We start from the raw sequence: 20,777 nt of genomic DNA, 5'->3' as shown, positions 1-20,777 counted from the left end.
GAGAGAAAAAGAGAGAAAAAGATAGAGAAAGAGAGATGTAGTAATCCATAAAATAATGCAAGGTGTAAAATCGAGTCTTTTTTATATCATACCTCTTTCAATGTAAGCAAAAAGAAGACAGACAGAGAGACGGAGAGGGAGAGAGAGAGAGAGAGAGAAAGAGGGGAAAGGGTGGGATGGAGTGGGATGGAGTGGGAGTAAAAGAGGCCTAAGAAAAGAGCGCGAAGATTTAAAATGGAGGGGATATAGTGTCGATCGAAAGGCAAAGAGTAGGGAGAAGAGTGGACTTAACGGTAAAGCCAGTGTAATCTTATAGGCTAACCATCAGAGTCCCGTGAAAGAAGAAAACTCACCGTCACTGACCACAATCGACCCTTTTTTCCGAGACGATCAAGTAGCGAACGAAGTGCAACGACGACTATGGCCGCGAAAACGGCCAGGAGAACATTTTACGAACGAGAAAACATGTTATATACTCGAACCGTAAACAGACGACTATTCCCTACCACTGTAGTTGTGTAGTGGACGTTAATCGACGTTAAATACGATCCTTTTCTTTGTTTGCAACTATTATCTATGATAAAGTCGATGTTTGATTAAAGAAAGGTAAAATGATGTATCTCTTCTTTCTCTTTTACATTTTAAAATCACCTAATCTCGCGCTTCTTAGGTATATTTCTAACAATAGGAGTAATCTTCTACTTTCGTATTTTAACGTGGTAAACAATGGTAAACAACTTGTGCTCGTATTTACGGAAGATAATTTATACGTGTAAACGGCGAGTTTCGAATACGAGTCGTTGGGTATGAAAATTATCTAGGATATACTACTAGTTAACTATTACTTCGAATAATTTCGAAAAATAAAAGAAAATGTGTATATCATAAGAATATATGGGGATGTAGATCGCGCGACTGAACTACATTTTCAAGCTAGATATCTGTTTAGCTAGGACACGCGATATCAGGGGAAAACCGGTTCTCTTAATTTTAACTTATGCACTTTAAGCGGGTCGATCGGTCGTTGGTAGTGATTTTTCGATCCGGTCCAGTTGTGTCTAGGATACTGTTATACCTTGGTCCCTGTATATCTAACTCTACTTATTTCCCGATTATGGAAGTATCGTTTACCGATCGAGATCGAACGGGAATAAGAAGGCAATGTGGAATAAAACGATAGCGTACCGGACAGCTAGCTTGTCGTTATGGAAGATTTACAAGGGCAAGTTCACTCGCTACATGTAAGAGATCAAGACGATCCGACTTACGTACGATTTCTTCTGCAAAAAAAAAAAAAAAATAAAAAAAAATAAATAAATAAAAAAAGAATAAAAAGTAAAATAAAAAAAAAAATAAAAAGAAAAAGAAGTCTATAAGATCTCTTTCATTCGTTACCCTTTCCTCTCTCTTTTTTTTCCCTCTTCAAAATAAAAAACAAACCAACGAATAAAACAAAATTAAAATAAAAACAAACAAAAATGAAAAAAAAAAAAAAAAGGAAAGAAAAAAATGTAATGCAACAAGACATGATATTTCATCGAACCTGCTGCTCTCTTGCGTAATCAACGAGTTTCGCTGAAGGAGCTCGTCTGATCCGAGGTCGTATACTATCACCGTTGAAATTTATAATATCTAAGTATTGATTAGTAAATGGCATAATCGATTGCATCTCTGTTTATCATCGCTTGTTTAATTTTTATCAACGGAAATAGAATAAAGCAAAATAAAGCGAATACACGTTTATAAGGTTAAATTAAATGAATAGTATATCAAAGATATCAACGATCAACGATATATATATATTATATATATATATATATATATATATATATTATATACGTATACATAGCATGAAATAGCTTGAGAATATTGTAAAATTGTTAGCGAGCGACCGGCAAGGCATGAGACTGGAGTTGGCGCGCGCCACACGGGACTTTCATTACGTCGTGGCGACGAAGGAGGGCCTGAGGCCCCGGACATTCGACGGTCGGCCAGTGAAGGGAACGGATCGTCGTCGCGAAGCGCGTTATAATACGAGAGAAAATAAAACGAAAGAGAGTTTTAAAAAAATGTCAAAAATATCGTAAAATCGATTTGTTTACTTCGTAAAAGTTATACCGTTCGTTTAAACAGTTTATTTCCCTAAGAACGAGGAAAACTCGTTCTTTCTTTCGTTGGTATAATAACGTATTTGGAAAAGACCCGCGCTTTCGCTCGAATTAGAGCGTACAGGGTGTACGCGATACGCTCGAGAAAGAAGAAAAGGGAAACGGTGAAGTTGAGTAGACGAGAGGATCATGAGTGCTGCTCAACGACGAGTTGTTTTCTAATCGGTTCATCGACAGATGGTGTCCAACTTCAAAGAAAATAATCTTTGTTATTGGTCGGCGGCCTGCCATGAGAAAAGCTCGTGGAGAACGAGAACGGCGATTTCGATGCCTGGTGAAGGAGATTTTTGAGAGTTTCGTAATTGTGCGATAAAAGGAAAGTGATTTGAGACGAGAGAAACGAGTGAAAAGAGAGAGAGAGAGAGAGAGAGAGGGAGAAAGAGAGAGAGAAAGAGAAAGAGAGAGATTGCGAAAGGAGAGGAAGGAGAAGCAGAGAAGGAAAGAAAAAAAAAGAAAAAAAAAGAGAGAGAAAAAAAGGATCGTAGAATCCTTTCGAACATCCTTTGACTTCGAGTTTATCCAGCTACGTCATCGAGACATTTTCAAGTCTCTTGGTACGCCACTGGCTCAGAAACCTCTCGTGAAAGTTTTCCGTGCTACCCGTGATACTACCGAGTGCTCCCCAAGAGTTCCAAGACCGATCATCGTGAGTCCTGATTTGTTGGTTGACACGTTCGAGGCCGGTGCCAATCGTCAATGCGATCCTGCAAACTCCTCGACGCTGGAGAAGAATGATCTTGGCGTTCGAGATCCTCTTACCCCTCGTGGGAATAATAGTCGTGGCTCAAGGCACGTATGTTTTACATAATGTCTTTTTTTTTTTTTTTTTTTTTTCTTTTTCTTTTAGATCCCAAGTTGTAAGTAATTACTTACTAGTTGTAAGCGCGTAGCACGCTCGAAAGGACAGAATTAAAATTCTATTACAGAATAATGAAAGTGATAACAAAGTGTAATATATTTTTTAACGAAGAAATGAATTAATTGGAGACTTTCTTCGATTATTTTATTATTATTATTATTATTATTATTGTTATTGTTATTATTTCAATGTAACACCTTTTCACGTACTTATTATCGTTAACGATCGATCTCGACAAAATGCAAATAGAAAGCAAGGGTGCGTGGATCCTGCTCTGTTCTCTCGGTGCACGCTCGATCGTATCTCTTCGATCGTTTCGAAGAGAGTGAGAAAAATAAAGAAAGATTCATTCGTAAAAGCTTTCGGCAAGTGTATCTATTAAAACGGCCATGCTTTGTCCCTGGGGGACGAAGAAAGGAGTGTAAGCGAACAAAACAGGTATCCGCCTACTCCGTTCTTGTCCTCGGTGATTTTCTGGTGTCTCGAGGTCACCCGGTATATATCCGCTTATAAATAAAACGTCGATCCTCTCTCTTTTTCTCTCTCTCTTTTTCACTCTTTATATCTTGAAAAAAAAATATTACAAACCAATGGAAATAGTCTCGTATGATTTCTTTTGTAAAAACTCTAATAAAACAAAGGATCGTATTGCTCGATCTTCTTCATATACAGACTGGCCTACTTCGGCAAAACAGGAAACAAGGTTGGTTGGTGAACCCTTGTTCGTCCACCTGTTCCCTTCGAAACCCGAGCCCGAATACAGTATGACCTATTTATATAGCGAAACCGACAAAAGTGAAACTCGTTCGATATTTGAACGTAGGAAAAAATAATTAATAATTAATCTACTACTCTGTTAATTATAATAAAATTATACTTTTGTATACTCGTCGAAATTTCTCATTAATTATCTTAAAATTATTGGCTAATTAGAAATAAAATGTAAAATATATCGATTACCACTGTCATCGGATAAATAGATAGATATCTTTTGTCCTTCGACTATCGACTTCTCCGTGTTCATCGATCGAAACGCGTTATGTCATATTTTAGATCGGTGATATTAGATATTCGATAGGCAAACTTTCAAAGGAAACTTATAATGCAAGTATTACCGTAACTAAAATCTTAACGAGAGCGAATCGAAAGCAAAATTTCTTTTCGATGGAACACGTTTAAAGATTCTATTATATTTTTAGTCGATCAAGATTTAATCTTTAATCGGACGTTTATTACATTTCGTATGGATCACCCGTTTACTTATAAATATGATCGAATAAAGTTTCGAATACGAATTAAAGCGATCATTGTTGCGGATTGTCGACTCGTAACAACCGATAATAAACTCTTTTCCATTAAGGGTATACTCGTTCGAGTCACGCGACGACGGTCCAACTCTCTAAAAGTAAAATCAAGAAAGGAGAAGAAGAATAAGAAGAAGAAGCAACGTAAACTCTTACGTGAGAGATCTCGTTCGTATTAAGAAATGTATGAGGTAATTGCTACATTTTGAGGGTAGAATTAAAATAAAAGAAAATAAGTAAATGAACAAAAAAAAAAAAAAAAAAGATAAAATAACAAATTAACTCTTAGAAAGATCAAGAAGAAATTTCTAAACTTTTAATAAATCGTTCCACATCGTAATGTCTTATAATTTTCAACAAAAAATTCAACATTCGTGAAAGTACGAATTGGCCATGTTCCAATGCAAAATTTTTTATTAACGATTCAACGATTGTTTCCAACTTTCATCGAAAGTTCTCGTAAGAGTCACATAATTCAAAGGATCTAAGCGCGGAAGGTTGAATCCGTAATTCGATCTGGAGATTATCATTTTGATATAAAATGTAATATAATTCGGTTTCAGAAAAAAATTACACAATGGTCACGGTCGTTATTAACAGACCCTCTAGTACTTTCTACGTTTGCTTTAGAATCTAGAGAAGGTTAGGTGGTTAACATGCAGTAAGCACATGCATGGATGTATGCAATCTAATGGATTCTCATTTAATTTTGCTATGATATATATTGTACATATATGTGTATCTGTGTGTGTGTTATGTACAAAGGACAGAAAATCGTGCTTTCGCACGGTTTCGATCGTGGCGATCGGGTCCGAACGCTTCGAATTACGAGGGCGTCGAGGTCAACTTGGCTGGTCTCTCGATTCCAACGATAGATACATATATGTATATATATGTGTATATATATATATATATATACATAAGAAGCTAGCTATCCATTAAGAGAAATGAAAAGGGCGAAAGGAGTCTCTTAAGCTCTGGTAAAGTCTGCTAGAAAGCGTAGGTAGAGTTCTCTTCCTAACTCCCTCTCTTAAAACTGGACGCGAGGAAACGAGAAGCACGTGGTGAATATCGATAGCCATACAGAGAGAAAAAGAAAGAAAGAGAGAGAGAAAAAGAGAGAGAAAGAGACACGAATGATGTCGGCTGGGACAGCGGTAACATTTAACCGGGCAAAATGCAATCAGAGAATGTGAAACTCGTAAGAACGTGCACGCGTTCTGGGCGGAGCCTTCAATAGACTATTTTACTATACCTAATAATATATTATAACGCAGGTGAAATTTAGATCAAACGAGAGAAATATCGTTTTTTTTTCTCTCTTTTTTTTTTTTTTTAATTGTTTTTCTTTTCTTTTTTTATTTTCCTTTCTTCTTTATTCTTTTTTATCATAGCAACTCAAGTTCTAGCAATTAAATAGGATATCCTTGAAAGTTTGTAAGAAATAAAAAAGAGATCTATCGGATCTCTCGGTTTTCTTATCGGTCGAATTCGTTTCGATCTTTTGTTATATAAATTATTCCTTGGGAAAGGATGAAAAAAAAGAAAGAAAAGAAGAAAAAAAAATAAGAAAAAGAAACGGTTTCCTACTATGGGTTCTTATTTCTAGTCACGTGCTTCCTACGGGACAACGTCATCGAGAAAAAGCCGGCCCGATTGTTATTCTAAAAAGGTTGTTTTAACTTGTACGAAGCCCAAAACCGGATCAACTTGCAGCAATATATAGACTACATATGTATATATATATTTATATATGTATATATATGTATATATAAACATTATATATATATATATATATATATATATTTTGCAACAATCTTTTTCTTTTCTTTCTCGAGAACGCACGAAGCTAGGTGTAAAAAGTCAGTGTCGTAAGTCAGAAACCTGATGTGTGTATGTTCTACGAAATGCTGGTTGTGCTATAATGGATTAAGAAATATGATATAGAGAAGACACAGACTCTAAAACGACGATCTAAGAGAGAAAGACAGAGAAAGAGACTGTAAACGACAAGATCTAAAATATCCAACATTCTCTTAAGAGACTTTGTGAAACTCCTAAAATCTGTATGACATTTAATCACCGATTAAAAACAAATATAGAAGAGAGGAGCCAGTTCTTCCAAAAGTATCGAAGAGTAAACTGTACAAAGATGAATAAAAAAAGAAAGAAAGAAAGAAAAAACGAAAGAAAGATACAAAAAATATCAACCGGTTTTCTTCAACGCAATTCGCTGTCTCCGAAGGCAGTAAAGTTCGCTCTCGGTGGCGTCGCATTTACGCAAACGCGCTGAAGTCACGTAACTTCTCGGACGATTACCTTAGTCGAAATTAGACATTCGAGAAACAATCGGTAAAGATCGATAAGTACCATCTATCTTATTCCTTCTCGATCGTAAACGAATGAAGATAGATCGTTAACGATAAATGGAAATAAGTATCGTGATCTTTCCAAGATAATTCCTTCATTTGTTCTCGTTAATTACGATCGATTATAAATAAATAAAAAAAATAAATAAATAAAAAGAGAGAGAGAGAGAGAGAGAGAAAAGGAAAAGAAAGGTAAAGAAAAGAAGAAGAAAAAAAAAAGAAATAAGAACGATTTATCGTGAGAGATCGAGTTAATTGAAATCCAAGGATATTTAACCTGACGCACACAAGTTAGAATAATTACAGAGACGATTACCGAGCTATCTGATAAGTTCTTCCGACTGTAACGAACTAAACTCCTAGTGTATCGACCTCGATGACTTCTTCCTCTCTCCTTCTCGCTCTTGCGATTGATCAGAAAAAGACACGCCCACTTTCTAACTTCCTCGACGATCGTTCCTGTGCATATACATATACATATACGTCTATACATACGTGCAAGCAATTCAACTTGTTGTATACAACTCGATTATATACCCACGTTATTGGCCAACCAACACGCCCGCGGATTTATGCACCGTGTAGATTACAAAATAATTTCCACCGGCCACTCGCAAGAGATATCTTCATTAATTAGATAAGAACGATGAATATAATCTATTGAGATAACAAAGTTACAAAAAAAAAAAAAGGAAGAAAAACAGGAAACAAAAAAAGAAGAATATATTTTCACGAAGAACGAACAAATCGATCGTACGCATTCGTACTAAGACAATACTTTCCTGTTTAAGAATCTGAATACGAAAGAGCTATACGGTATTGTAGTACAACATGGTTGGTGTACGTCTTGAGACCGGTGTATTCCTGATACCAAGCAGCGCCATCGAATACCGTTATTTCGGCTTTGAGGTTTTATTACCGAGTGACCCAGACCCGTGAGACGAAGAGCGAATGCCAAAGACGCCAACCTTCTGTGGACGAGAAGACATCGGCAATCTACCTGGAAAAACATCGACCGGTTTTCTTCGTGCCTTACCGAAGATGATTCCTTCATTAATTTCAACGATGACAAATCTTATCGAAAGATCGATATTTTCTTAACGAATAAACTATTAATCATTGATAAACGATATAAATATTATGATAAATTATTATTTAAAATATTACCACTGCGTAAGCGTATGTATATGTATCTTTGAAAGATCTAACTGTTTACTGTTAATTGTTAAAAGTGAATAATCTAATCTATATACGAAAGTAAATTTGTTATTTATATTTGCCGTTTTAGGTGCATCGATTTTTTTTTATCTTTCTTTTTTTCTTTCTTTCTTTTTTTTTTTTTTTTTTAATAAATAACTATTAATTATCAAACAATATAATTTGAATATGAAAGTGGATTATTATTTATAACATTGTGATTTAAGTCGCAACATTTTTCTTTCTTTTTTTTTTTTAGATCTATCATTTCTTTAGAAATAATTATTATTTATTAAAAGTGAAGAATCTAATGTAAATAGGAATGTAAATTATTATTGAAAATATTGCCATTTTATAGATATCTACATGTTATTTTCAAAAGCATTCTCAACGAAACCCCGTTAAAGATATTTCTCGCAACGTCATTATCTCTTCCGGTTAAATAAAATCGTACGTTTAAAATCTACCTCTTTCTACGTGAAACTCAAAGCTCTTCTCGTAAACGTCTATATACGAGCGCATTAATTAAATCGTTCGCACGCAGGAAAGGTGAGCAATTATATAGGCTTTGTCGTTATGAGAAGTAGAATTTTCTTGGAGAATTAAAGTCCCGGTCCAAGGAATAACGGATGCTTTCACCCTGAAGATGTTAAGGTTCGTGAGAGCGAAAGAATCAAGCATTAAATGATTAGAAAGAAAAAGAAAAAAAAAATCTAATATCCAAAGAAAGTTTTATCGCCATAATATCTGTAAAAACAAAAAAATATATATATCGTGAAATCGTATATATCTCATCTTTCTTTCTTTTGCAACCATATATATATACACACATATATATTATATACATATACTATATATAGACACATGCGTATACATAAAAGAAAATAAAATATATAAAATCTCACGAGTGAAACTTTAATCCAAGTTTCCACGATCTCCCTGATTCTTTCAATGCTAAGAGTTTTCAAATCCACGTGTACATCCATTAAAGCGGATCGTAAATAGTCAATTGAAAATCGTGCCAGCCGAGTTTGGTTTTATACCAAACCAAACGACAAACCTACCATTACTATTTTTCTAACGTTTCTTGCTTGGTCTTTCTCAATGGGAAAAAATTAAAAAGAAAGACTACGAGAATTTCACATTGCCATATGTTATCCGTTTCCGTGCGTAGTAAGAGTACTTTTATACGCACGCGTTCGTACACACGTGTATTTCTACGTATATAGATACATATATACATAGAAACGTAAACAGAAGTCTGACCTGTGAATTACAGGCTACTGATGGCGCGTGCCATGTTGTTTTTCTTTTTTTTTTCTTTTTCCATCGCCGTCTATTTCATTCTATACGCTATCGTTGACTTTCCCCCTCTCACCTTCCTCCCCTCGTTCAACTGAAAGAAAAAATTTCTCGGGTCTCGACGTATAAGGGATTCTCATTTATCCCCAAATAATTATCTTTCCTCGACTTAGTAATTTTTCAATCGGGACACGCTTCGCTTGACTTAACAAGTCGCATGATCAAGATACTTACACGCTTCTTTAATAGTTTTTCAACATTTCCAATTATTTTCCACGGAAAAAAAAAAATATAGAAAAAACGATCATCGAGACGTTTAAGAGACGAGAAACGCGTCCTCGTCGTGGAATTCAAATGGTGGAATTCGCGTGGGATAGCGTCCAAGGCTACTCTAACTATACTAGTCGTTCGAACATAGTCTTGGCTTTTCTCGCAGAATTATACAAAGGTTCCATGACGAACTCGGTCTATCCTTTTTTTTTTCTTTTTCTTTCTTTTTTCACCAGTTAATGAGAAGATTCGACGTCCCTGACACGTTTGACAATAAAAAAAAAAAAGAAGAAAAAATAAATAAGTAATGATCGCGAGAAACGGACGTGGATAATGTTAAGTGTTTGGGAGTGAAAAGAACGAGACAACGATGGGATTATTTCCGGTCTTTGATTTAACGATAATATACAAGTATTTTCGTATAGAATCGGTCAAAACATTTTGTACTATTCAAAGCTAATTAATTTTTTCCTTGCATGTGTTAATTTCAGAGAGAATTGAAAAGAAGATTGCTATAATTATCAAGATTTCATAGTTAAACCGATCTCTCTTTCTCTCTTTCTCCAACTCTCGTCATAAGATTTTGATCTTGAAATGCACGTGAAGAAATTTTATCAAACAATTATCTTTCGTTTTGTGCTCGAATCGTTAAAATCCTTTTACGAGGAAAAAAGAAAGAAGAAAGAAAGAACAAAACATATATACAGGGAATAGCTAATGTTAATTAATTCTTATTCTGCTGATAATGATCCACGTTGATTCCATTAAATAAACGCGAAGGAATGTAGAATCGAGAAATATTCTTAATATACAAAAATCGATCGGATTATTAATAATACACTAGCAATTGGAAAGGTATTTCAATAGTGCATGGAAAATACAATAAAAGATCGAACGATGCTACGGTTTCTGGAAAACAATTTTGCGGAATATGCCGGAGGTATAATAAACGGTTACCGGAAGACAATTCGATATTTTTACTAGACTTTAATATACCCTGGAGTCCTGTTCGTGTCGACTAAACTATTGTAATTTTCTCGATTGCAGGATTGAAGTGCGGTCATCCTGCTGTGCCGATGAACGCCAAAGTGTCACTGTCCGACGAATCCTCGACAGTAGGCACCATAGCGAAATACACTTGTGATGCTGGATACGAATTATTCGGGTAAGTTATTCGTTACGAATATGAATCGATGAATCAATCGATCGTTGATCCTAAAAAAAGACTTTAATTCCGCGAAAGAGTAACACCTTCGTAGTTGCGGACGTGACTAACGCGTGACGGTAAAAGAAAAAGAAAAAGAGAGAGAGAGAGAGAGAGAGAAAGAAAAAAAGTGCTCCTTAAATTCCTGCACGATGACACTCAAAATAAACGGCAGATTTGCCTCGATACGCGTTTGACTCGAGTGAACTCGAGGAAAGGAATTATTAGCATGCTCGAAGACTAACGGTAAACGTTCGGGAGGTTCGGCGCTCATCCGAGAAAATGGGAACGCTACGACTTAGGCGATAATTAAAAATTTTTCTATCCGATGAATCTCTCTAAAAAGAAAAAAGAAAAAAAAAGAAAAATAAACAAAAAATGAAAAGAATGAAACAAAAAAAAAAGGAAAAGAAAAAAATAGAGTTCCCTCTCCCCTCCCCCACCACTTTCCTAGTAATTTCTCTATCGCGAGACGAGATCATCGAGATTCTTTCCGAGAAAGCGAGAATATCGTTTACTATATCGATCCTACTCTAGGTACTCGTAAAATTGAAACGTTATTATCAAGAAACATTGATGGCCGTCGAGGGATTTTAGAAAAATCGATCGTAAAAGGTTAACCGTCGGATGCGTGCTCGATACTAAATAAGGTAAAACGTCGACATAGATTTTTTTTTTTCGACTAAATACGAATCCGATCGTAAGGGGATCATGACGGTAATTAAACCGAAGAGAAATTAAAAGGGAGCAGCAATCTTAACGAGCCTAATCGTGTACTTTAACGAGCGAATTACCTTTTGGTTATTCCGGTTCGCACGAATTCGTAACATTTTATCGTACGGTTTTTGAAATTTTACGCAATAGTTTAAAAACAGTCCCATTAGCTTTAATCGAATATAGCTTTCGATCATTTTATTTTTACCCTGATATCTTAAGTAGTTTCTTTTCCCTTTTTTCTTTCTTTTTTCTTTCTTACTCTTTCATTAAAATATCCAACGTTTTATTATCGTAAACAACGTCTATGAAGAACCGTCTAATGAAGTATAGCCAGCGGAAATGTGACTTCACGCTCGATCGTTCGAGACAACGTTCTCTTCTCTGTTGTTCCTCGATGTACATATTCGACGTTAGCAACATGCGTACGAATGCAAACCGAGTGGAACCTCCAAGTTTCGTTCGAGCATGGGGAATTATCGATGCTGCTTCGACCTACTACTGGCTTTCTCTCGTTTCTTTCATACTATCAGCATAATCGTAGTTACCTCTTCGAAAGAAGAGACGGATATATCTACGAACGTGATCTCAGTTTTTATTCCTTGTCACGTATTCTCGAAGTAACGGTTAGATTTTTAATTGGTAACTAAGAATAGTTAGTTGTCTGTGCACCTGTGACTCTGCGTCGAGTGCTCGTCACAGGTGGTGTTAAACAACCCCATAGAATCCGACTAATCTAAAAACCGACTGACTTCGTTCGGTTAGACTCGTTCGTTCGTTCGTTCGTTCGTTCGTTCGTTCGTCCAATTAATTACAGAACTAAAGGTCTGAGCTTATCGTTTCGTACGTAGAATTAGTAAGAGCAAGTAAAATGCTCTTATATTCTGGAATGCAGAACTACTAATCCGGACTGTGCCACATGTTTTTCTATTTAACCAGAAAATTGCATCTCGCGACAAACTAGAATTCCTCAGCGTAATCTTTTTTCGTTTCTTTCTTTTTTCTTCTTCTTCTTCTTCTTCTTCTTCTTTCAGTTTCCTAGTTCCCAAAATTATCCTCCAATTGAGAATTTTTGCATTTTCTTTTATTCTTGCATTTGACGCGCAATTCCACCTTTCGTTTCATCTCGAACGGAGACTTATACAGCAAACGTTTTATTTTTCGTGACACCTCCGACCATTCCTTTCTTAATTTTTTTATTTCCTCTTCTTTTTTCTTTCTTTTTCATCTTTCTTCTTTTCCAGCACTAACACGCTTACGTGCGGCAGCCGAGGAAAATGGCAAGGCGATATACCGTTTTGCGGTGAGTATTAATATACGACGTTTGATAATTATTGTCATTCCTTATGGTTCGCTCGATTTCGTGCTGGCCAACTTTCTCTCGGACGATCGTCAAAAGTCAGAGAGACTCGAAGAAGAAGAAGAGGCTCGTTCGAAGGGGTCATCGAACCCTTTCGAAGGAGCAAGCGGATTTTAGATCGAAGAAAACGAAATCGAATTTCGCCCGCCTTAAAATGCCAATCGGACGACTCTCCTTTCGTAACTTTCGCTGTCGTTCTTTCTTTTTTTTTTCCTTTCTTCTCTTTTCTTTTTCTTTTTTTTTTCTCTCTATTTTTTTTTTCTTCTCTTTTTTTACATAGAAAGCAAGATCAGATTTTTATTATCGTCGTTGCCTGTGTCAAACTACAACTACTCCTACTTTCGTTATTGGAACAATTAACGTCGCTTGATCGATTCGAAAGGAGGAGGCATCCTGTTACTTTTTTCTTTCTCTTTCCTTTCTTTCCTTCCTTCTTTCTCCTTTTCTTTTTCTCGATCGTTCGTGTCGTGCGAAAAAATACTTCCGGTTTCCACGAGACTTTCCCTTCGAAGTATAAAAAGAGATATCGAGATTATAGTAGGAATTTGTAATCGCTATTGTTGCACCAGACGTTATTCCCGAACTCCGATAAATCCGTCTACGTTATCTTCTGAAAAATTCTCGATAGAATTAGGAAACAATTCGATCGAGAATATATCATTTCTACGTCTAATCGAAATCACGTGGCATCATCGCATATAAAACGAGTACGTGTTTGGAAAGTAAACGTAATACATAAGAAATTTTCTCGATCCAACTTTAAACTGCTAAATAAAGTCAGGAGAACTTGGAGAATAATGCGGAAGTCGGTAGTAAAACTCCGTAAAATTCGAACTATCCGATGATGAAATTTTCTTTCGTCGAGCGTCGACCGGTCTCTCTAACTAATTGTCGTCTGGTTGTTACCAAATACATCCTGCCGGTAACAAGACAGTCCTCCATTAATTCTAAGTCGACGACACTTTCGGCGTTACGAACGATTAGAGAACTATCGAATAAAACCGATTGATAAAATTAAAGTAGAGGAAAGAAAAATGTTTTTGTACTTTGTTGGAATAAAACTTATTTGATCGGATAATTGACATAATAATTGAGATAATAAAGATATGACGATTAGATCAGTGACGATAATACAGGACGAACTATCGAGTCGAATTATTTTCAAGATTTCATCTTTATTAATTTCAATGGGATCGATATCGAACAGGTACGAACGTAGCTTTTCGAAAGCCAGCGAATCAATCTACCACTGTAAGAGGAGGAAACGCGGGACACGGAAACGACGGTGATCTTAGCACCGAACACGATGGCAAGAGATGTACGGAGACCTTGAGCGAGCATAGTCCTTGGTGGAGGGTCGATCTACTTAAACCCTACTCCGTTAAAGTGGTCAGAGTCACGACGAGAGGTTGTTGCGGTAAATACTCATTAACTGTATAAACGATTTCGGATTCGGCCGTTCACTCGAATTGCAAACTAATGAAAACCTTTTGTTCTTAATTCCTAAGGTCATCAACCTCTTCAGGATATCGAGATACGAGTTGGTAATAGCAGCACGGAGTTACAACGGAATCCTCTTTGCGCTTGGTTTCCCGGTACCATCGGTAAGTAGGTATACCAATCGGTTTCGTATGCGGTGCTGTAATTTACGCTTTCGATTCGCTAATTCGCTATACGCACGTACACGCATATATATATATATATATATATATGCACACGTACACACGCATAATACAGAACCCACAACGAACACAACGCGTTACGTTCGTTCGACAATGCGAACGTTCTCACAAGTCGGAATATCTCGAACGAGAAGGAAACTTTTGACGAGATTAACAATGATATGAAATTATGAAAGAGAAATCTAACGAGAGTTAAGACTATAGATTTTTTCTTTCCCCCTCAAATTAATCTAACCTCTCCTCGTTAATCAAATTCTGACAAGTCGATAATTGCAGAGGAGGGTATTACGAAGACGTTTGTATGTGCCAGAGCTTTGGTCGGTCAATACGTCTTCCTGCAACTCGTTGGAGTGGAAGGAAGTTTGAGCCTTTGCGAAGTCGAAGTTTTTGCGACTGACGGTAAGGAACGATTAAAAAAGTAAAAAATGAAAGAAATAAGAAAAAAATGAAGAAAAAGATCGTTCGTTAGCTCTCTCGTGGTGAAAAACTAACGTTTCATTATCTTTTTTCAGAATTTTCGATCGACAGGTGCGCCAGCGCCGGAACACCTGCCGACGCCGATCTCGCAGCATTTAATTCAACCTGTTACGAATTCGTGGTAAAAAAAGGTGAATCCTTTCAAGTAGCCAGAACCTATTGTCGAGCACGTGGTGGTGATTTGGTTCACGGTTTTCAGGTAAAAAAAAAAAAAAAAAAAAAAAATAGATAGATAATTAAAAAAAAAAAAATAAAAAATATTTTCATCTAACGAAATGAAAATCGCCGAATCGCATTTATACATTCGTATTTGCATACATAGATTCGAACATCATTTCCCTATGATTTGTTATTTTTTTCGTAGGGTGTCTCGCCGATATTTATTCTCAACAATTTAGAAAGGCGAAAAGACAAATTGAAGACTCAATTGGTATGGATAGGAGCTCAGAAAGAACCATTGATAACAGCTAGAACTTGGCGATGGGTTGACGGTAAGTTTCTTAATTTCTTTGCAACTGTCTCTCCTTTTTACCATTTTCCCGGCAAATCGCCACATTTTTTCCCTTCTCACGATTAAATACACGAGAGAACGTTCGTGAGAATCGGGACACGGGGAAGCAAAAGTTGAGTAATCGAAGGAGAGGAGAATCGTCCAAAGCCGATCGATTCGACACGGTGATTATCGAATAATTATGTTGCCTGAGAATCGTTTCGTTTCGTTATTATCGTGACGTTGACTGGTAAACGATCGGGATTACATTCGTAAATATCGTAGAGAAATTTTCGGATTAGGTCATACCTCTAATACAATAGTCAACGTGATCATCCATCAGCTGACTCTCTCGTACAATCTAATATCGATAAATAGAACGTGAAAGTTATTAATCTGACGAAATTAACCGGAAGTTAGATAGAGAGAGGTCGACGAGCACGGTTGCTAAAGTTAGAATTTCCTTCGGAAATAAACTCGTTTGGAATGCACGACAACAACTACGAGGAGTATGAAACGTGCGATAAATATGGCGAATGCCTGTTATTATTCCAGGCGAAGTCGTGCAGAGACCGTCTTGGGGAAAGGATCAACCGAATAATTACAACGGTGAGCAAAACTGCGTTGTGCTGGACGGCGGTCGTGGTTGGCTTTGGAATGACGTTGGTTGTAACCTTGACTACCTTCACTGGATCTGTCAAAGCAGTGAGTGCACGGAAAATTTTCTATTGCTCTCGATTTCGAATAGGTATTGAAGTAAAATATGATTTTTTAGGACCGCCACTTTGCGGTAGTCCAGAGAAGTTAGAGAATACGACGATAATCGGTACGAAAAGAGTAGTGGGATCGACGATAGAATACGTGTGTCCCGAAGGTTACATGTTGATTGGCTCGAAGACACGTACTTGCGAATCTAGCGGATTTTGGAGCGACGCACCTCCGACCTGCAAATGTAAATGTCTTAAACAGTGAGCGAGGGGATGGGGAAAGAGAAAAAAAAGCAACAAAAAAAGAGAAAAAAAAAGAAAAGAAATAAGTAAAAGATCCCGTAGAAATTAAAGTCACGTAGGAGAGAGTGAGTTTCGTTCGTTTTTTCAGTCGTCGACTGTGGCCCCTTACCCGAGCTGGACAACGGAGTGATCACGTTATTAGAAAGCAGAACGACGCATGGTGCACTGGCCGATTATGCTTGCAACGAGAACTATACGCTCGTGGGTGACACGAGACGAAGATGTGGTGACGGGGGTATTTGGAGCGGACATAAACCACAGTGTCTGTGTGAGTAGATCTTTTTTTCTTCGACTTACTCGATTGGCAAGGAGAACGGGTTTTTAAATGTTACGATGAAAATTCCAGTCGATTGGTGTCCAGAACCACCAGAGGTGAACGGTGGATTGGTCGCGATAACCGGAAGAAGAGCTGGCTCAACGGCAAGTTATTCCTGTCAAAATGGATTTATCTTGTTCGGTGACAACGTAAGTTATCGATATGATTGTCCTCTTGAAAAAAAAAGAAAAAAAAAAAAGAAACGATATCGGAGCTTTTATCCTTTCGAATTTTACGCCGAAGGTTCTAACTTGTGACATTGGAGGTGAATGGTCTGGCAAGGCTCCTCAATGTCGTTTCGTCGATTGCGGAACACCCGCACAAATTGAATTTGGTACTGTCACTCTTATCAATGGGACTACCACTGTCGGAAGTTTAGGGGTTTACGCCTGTCAGGACGATTATTGGTTGGTCGGTGAAGGAAAACAGGAATGTACTAAGGAGGGAAAGTGGAGCCATGATACGCCATCCTGCGAATGTGAGTTTTTTTTTTTCGAAAATCGAAATAAGATAAAGAGAAACAATTGGTCTAATTGATTCGAATGAAGAGACAAGCCAATTGTATCGGGGAAAATGTTCGCAGTGATAACGTGCGAGGAACCGGAAGTACCAAGTGGAAGTTACGTCATTGGTTACGATCTAAACGTTCACAGCGTGATAGAGTATCATTGCGAGACCGGATATCTCCTTCACGGAGAAGCAACGCATACTTGTGGAAAGGACGGCGAATGGACTGGAGACGTACCTACTTGCGAATGTGAGTTGTTTGTTTCCATCGAATAAAACGAGACAAACATTCGGACCATATATAGATCGTTATAAATCTCTGGTTATTTCGACAGATATAGACTGTGCCAAGGTCCTACCTGTATTGAACGGTGCTGTGGAATACGTTAACGGTACGACTCACCTTGGAAGTGAAATAACTTATGGTTGCACCAAAAACTATCGATTGAACGGGGTTTCTAGAAGATATTGCTTGGACAACGGACAGTGGAGCGATGCCACGCCAAAGTGCGAAGGTAAAATCTTAATGATCAATCGAATATAGATATAGTTTATAGAAACGTAACGATATTGAATTTATAGATTGAATTATAATCTTATATCTCTTTTCGTAGAAATTCGATGTCCCGAGCCAGTTTTAGCGGAGCATGGTATTCTCTCGGTCACTGGAAACGATCGAATGTACGGAAGAACGTTGATACGTACTGGGACGGCTGAGAACTCAAATACCGGAGCGACTTCTTACAAGATCGGTGCATTAGCTAAATACAGATGCGAAAGAGGTTACAAAGTTGTCGGAGAACCACTGTCGACCTGCGAGGATAATGGAAAGTGGAGTGGCGAGGTGCCACAATGCGTCTGTAAGATACGATACACGATACCTGTTCGATACACACCCCTAACTTTTCGTTTCGAGATACTTGATACGTGTCATACGTGACTCCGTAGTTATATAAGCGAATAAGAAAAGAAAAAGAACGTACTACGAGCTAAGAGTATTTGAACTAAACCTTTGCAACGTCTTGTCTTTTCGTAGACGTCGATTGTGAGAAACCTGAACACATACAACACGGTCGATACACGCTAACATCGAACGCTACGTATTATGGCGCTGCAGCACTTTACGAATGCGACGGCAACTTCGAATTGGATGGTTTCGCTAGAAGATTATGTCTGGAGAATGCAACTTGGAGCGGTAATACACCCGTTTGCCGAGGTAAAAATAACAAATATGAATAGAAATCTTTTTTCCGAACCAACTACCAAATAAATTGTCGATATTAACGAACATTTTCTTTTCTTATCTTTCTTCGTTTCCCCATCAGAAATCAGATGTAGAGATCCAGAAAAGGATGGTGTCCTATCGACCCAAGTATCAACGCATAGCGTCGGCGGCGTTGCTCATTACAGTTGTCCAAAAGGTTTTTACATGGAAGGCAACGAAACAAGATTTTGTTTGCAAAATGGAACCTGGAGTGACACGACACCCGCTTGCTTTTGTTAGTAATTAAATAACATTTAAGTTATCGATCGCTCGATCTCAACCTTCATCATTTATATATTCTTCGACCATTTAATTTTCTTTTTGTATTTAGCTATCGATTGTAAACATCCAGGACCGATAGAAAACGGAAGAGTGATAGTGGTAAATGGTTCCACGACTTACGGAGGTGCAGCTGAGTATCACTGTCTTCCACAATTCGAACGAGTAGGACCCTTCCTCAGGAAATGTTTGGATACGGGTTATTGGAGCGGAGACGAGCCTAAATGCGACCGTACGTTGGATCAATGTTTACGTTTCAAGGCTCTCCTTGTACCGTCTTTCTAATAATCACGATATTAACTCTCGTAGCTACGTACACACATACGTCGCCTATATACCCTATCTATCTAATCGATTATTAATAATAACGAATCATATATAAATGTTTAGTAATGACGAACGAAGTTGCCGAAGCTCAAGGAGTTGGCACGAGCGTTGGCATCGGAGCTGCAGTTATCATCTTCATCCTGATCATCCTAGGATTGGTATACTTAAGACTGTGAGATTCGTTGATTCCACGAAACAATGATTTAGTTTGATAAAATTCAATAGAATATAAAAGAATACAGAAATAATAGAAAAAGAATTAATTTATTATTATTATTATTATTATTATTATTATTATTATTATTATTATTATTATTATTATTATTTCAGACGAAAAGCTACACCCGTGAAGAACACGGAAAACGTGCAAGCCGCTGAAAGAAAGGAAGATCAAAATGCAGCTGTTATGTCTTACGCGACCTTGAACGATGGAACGCCTAGTACGATGTACGAAAACGTACCGGAGGACGGTCTTTACGATAATCCGTATAGCATAAGCGGTAGTATGTACGGGTAAGTTAAATGTTCGACATATTTCTTCTTTTTTTTTTTTATTTACTCTAAGAAAAACATTATCTATAAGCACGAAAAATAATAAAAATAAGAATATTAATAACATTACAGATACGGAAATACCCGAAGAGTGTACGGTAGAACGGGTCATTACGAGGCTGAACCAATATCGAATAGAAACGGCATTACGATCAATGGCGTCTCCGTACGATAGTTTTTGTGAAGCAACGCACTGTATATTTTTTTTCTTTTTCTTTTCTCTCTCTCTCTCTCTCTCTCTCTCTCTCTCTCTCTCTCTCTCTCTCTCTCTCTCTCTCTCCATTGCCGAAGAAACATCCGTCCTCTCGACGATGCTTTTTCTTCATTTTATTGCGTACGTATACGCAATGACATCTCAAGGTTACGACCTTATATGTACAGGATTTCAAAATTGGGTACGTCATAAGCTACCCAAACTGCCTTCGCGTTTTCGCATTATTTATATTACCGATATCAAGTCGATACGTGTAAATAAACAGTGAGTTTAGTTTAAGAGACTTTAGTTCGATGATTGAATTCCATACGATGATAAGATTGATAAGAACGATACGATTATGAATATATTTCATATCGTCTTTTTTTTTTTTGTTTTTTTTTTTTTTCTTTAGTGCATATATATATATATATTTTTTTTTATAGAAAAAAATTTTTTAAAGGAAGAAAAGAAAATAATAATAACGATAATAATAACAAAGATGGACGTCGAACGTGTTCGAATTTGTTTGAACGTTCGAAGAAATAAAAAAAGGAAAAAGAAAAAGAGAGAGAAAAAAGTGAAATCGATCGTTCGCTCGATTGGCTGACAGCATCGATTACATACTTACATTTGTATGATTCTGTATATAAAATTGTTCCGATTATCTAGAATTCATTGTTCTTATAGAATTTAAGCGACACGTTGTAGTATAAATATACTTATACATATGTCGAGATTACGTTTCTCGTTTTTTTTTTTTTTCTTTTTTTTCTTTGTTTTTCTCGACCAAATGCAAATAAACCGACGAGTTTGTTTTAAATACGGCCCGAACGAGTTTCTTTTTTTATTCCAAATAAAGTATTAAAAAAAGAATAGTGATTAAGAGAAAAAAAAAAGTATGTGCAATAAAGGTTATACGACGCAAAGAAA

The 20,777-nt window shown here is 36.9% G+C and overlaps 1 protein-coding gene across 2 annotated transcripts; it reads left to right on the top strand.

The window, feature by feature from the left end:
- The first annotated feature begins 2,590 nt into the window (after positions 1-2,590).
- Positions 2,591-19,864, top strand: LOC122631312 (sushi, von Willebrand factor type A, EGF and pentraxin domain-containing protein 1). 2 transcript variants are annotated; one of them, XM_043816877.1, is made up of 22 exons: positions 2,591-2,957; positions 10,517-10,634; positions 12,632-12,690; positions 13,955-14,164; positions 14,256-14,351; positions 14,706-14,828; positions 14,942-15,105; positions 15,271-15,397; positions 15,952-16,101; positions 16,172-16,348; positions 16,495-16,674; positions 16,753-16,871; positions 16,966-17,200; positions 17,306-17,479; positions 17,565-17,744; positions 17,844-18,089; positions 18,266-18,445; positions 18,555-18,728; positions 18,825-19,004; positions 19,163-19,271; positions 19,430-19,612; positions 19,724-19,864. In XM_043816877.1, exons 1-22 carry the CDS (start codon positions 2,900-2,902, stop codon positions 19,824-19,826), a joined length of 3,345 nt encoding a protein of 1,114 aa, XP_043672812.1. In that variant the 5' UTR covers positions 2,591-2,899; the 3' UTR covers positions 19,827-19,864. The 2 variants fall into 2 exon arrangements, with proteins under 2 accessions (XP_043672812.1, XP_043672813.1); XM_043816878.1 differs by having other exon boundaries at positions 2,591-2,961.
- Positions 19,865-20,777: the final 913 nt, after the last annotated feature.

Source organism: Vespula pensylvanica, chromosome 8, assembly GCF_014466175.1.
Source record: "Vespula pensylvanica isolate Volc-1 chromosome 8, ASM1446617v1, whole genome shotgun sequence".
Taxonomy (NCBI): domain Eukaryota; kingdom Metazoa; phylum Arthropoda; class Insecta; order Hymenoptera; family Vespidae; genus Vespula; species Vespula pensylvanica.
The sequence above is the reverse complement of the archived record's forward strand: the minus strand, read 5'-3'. Positions and strand labels throughout refer to the sequence as shown.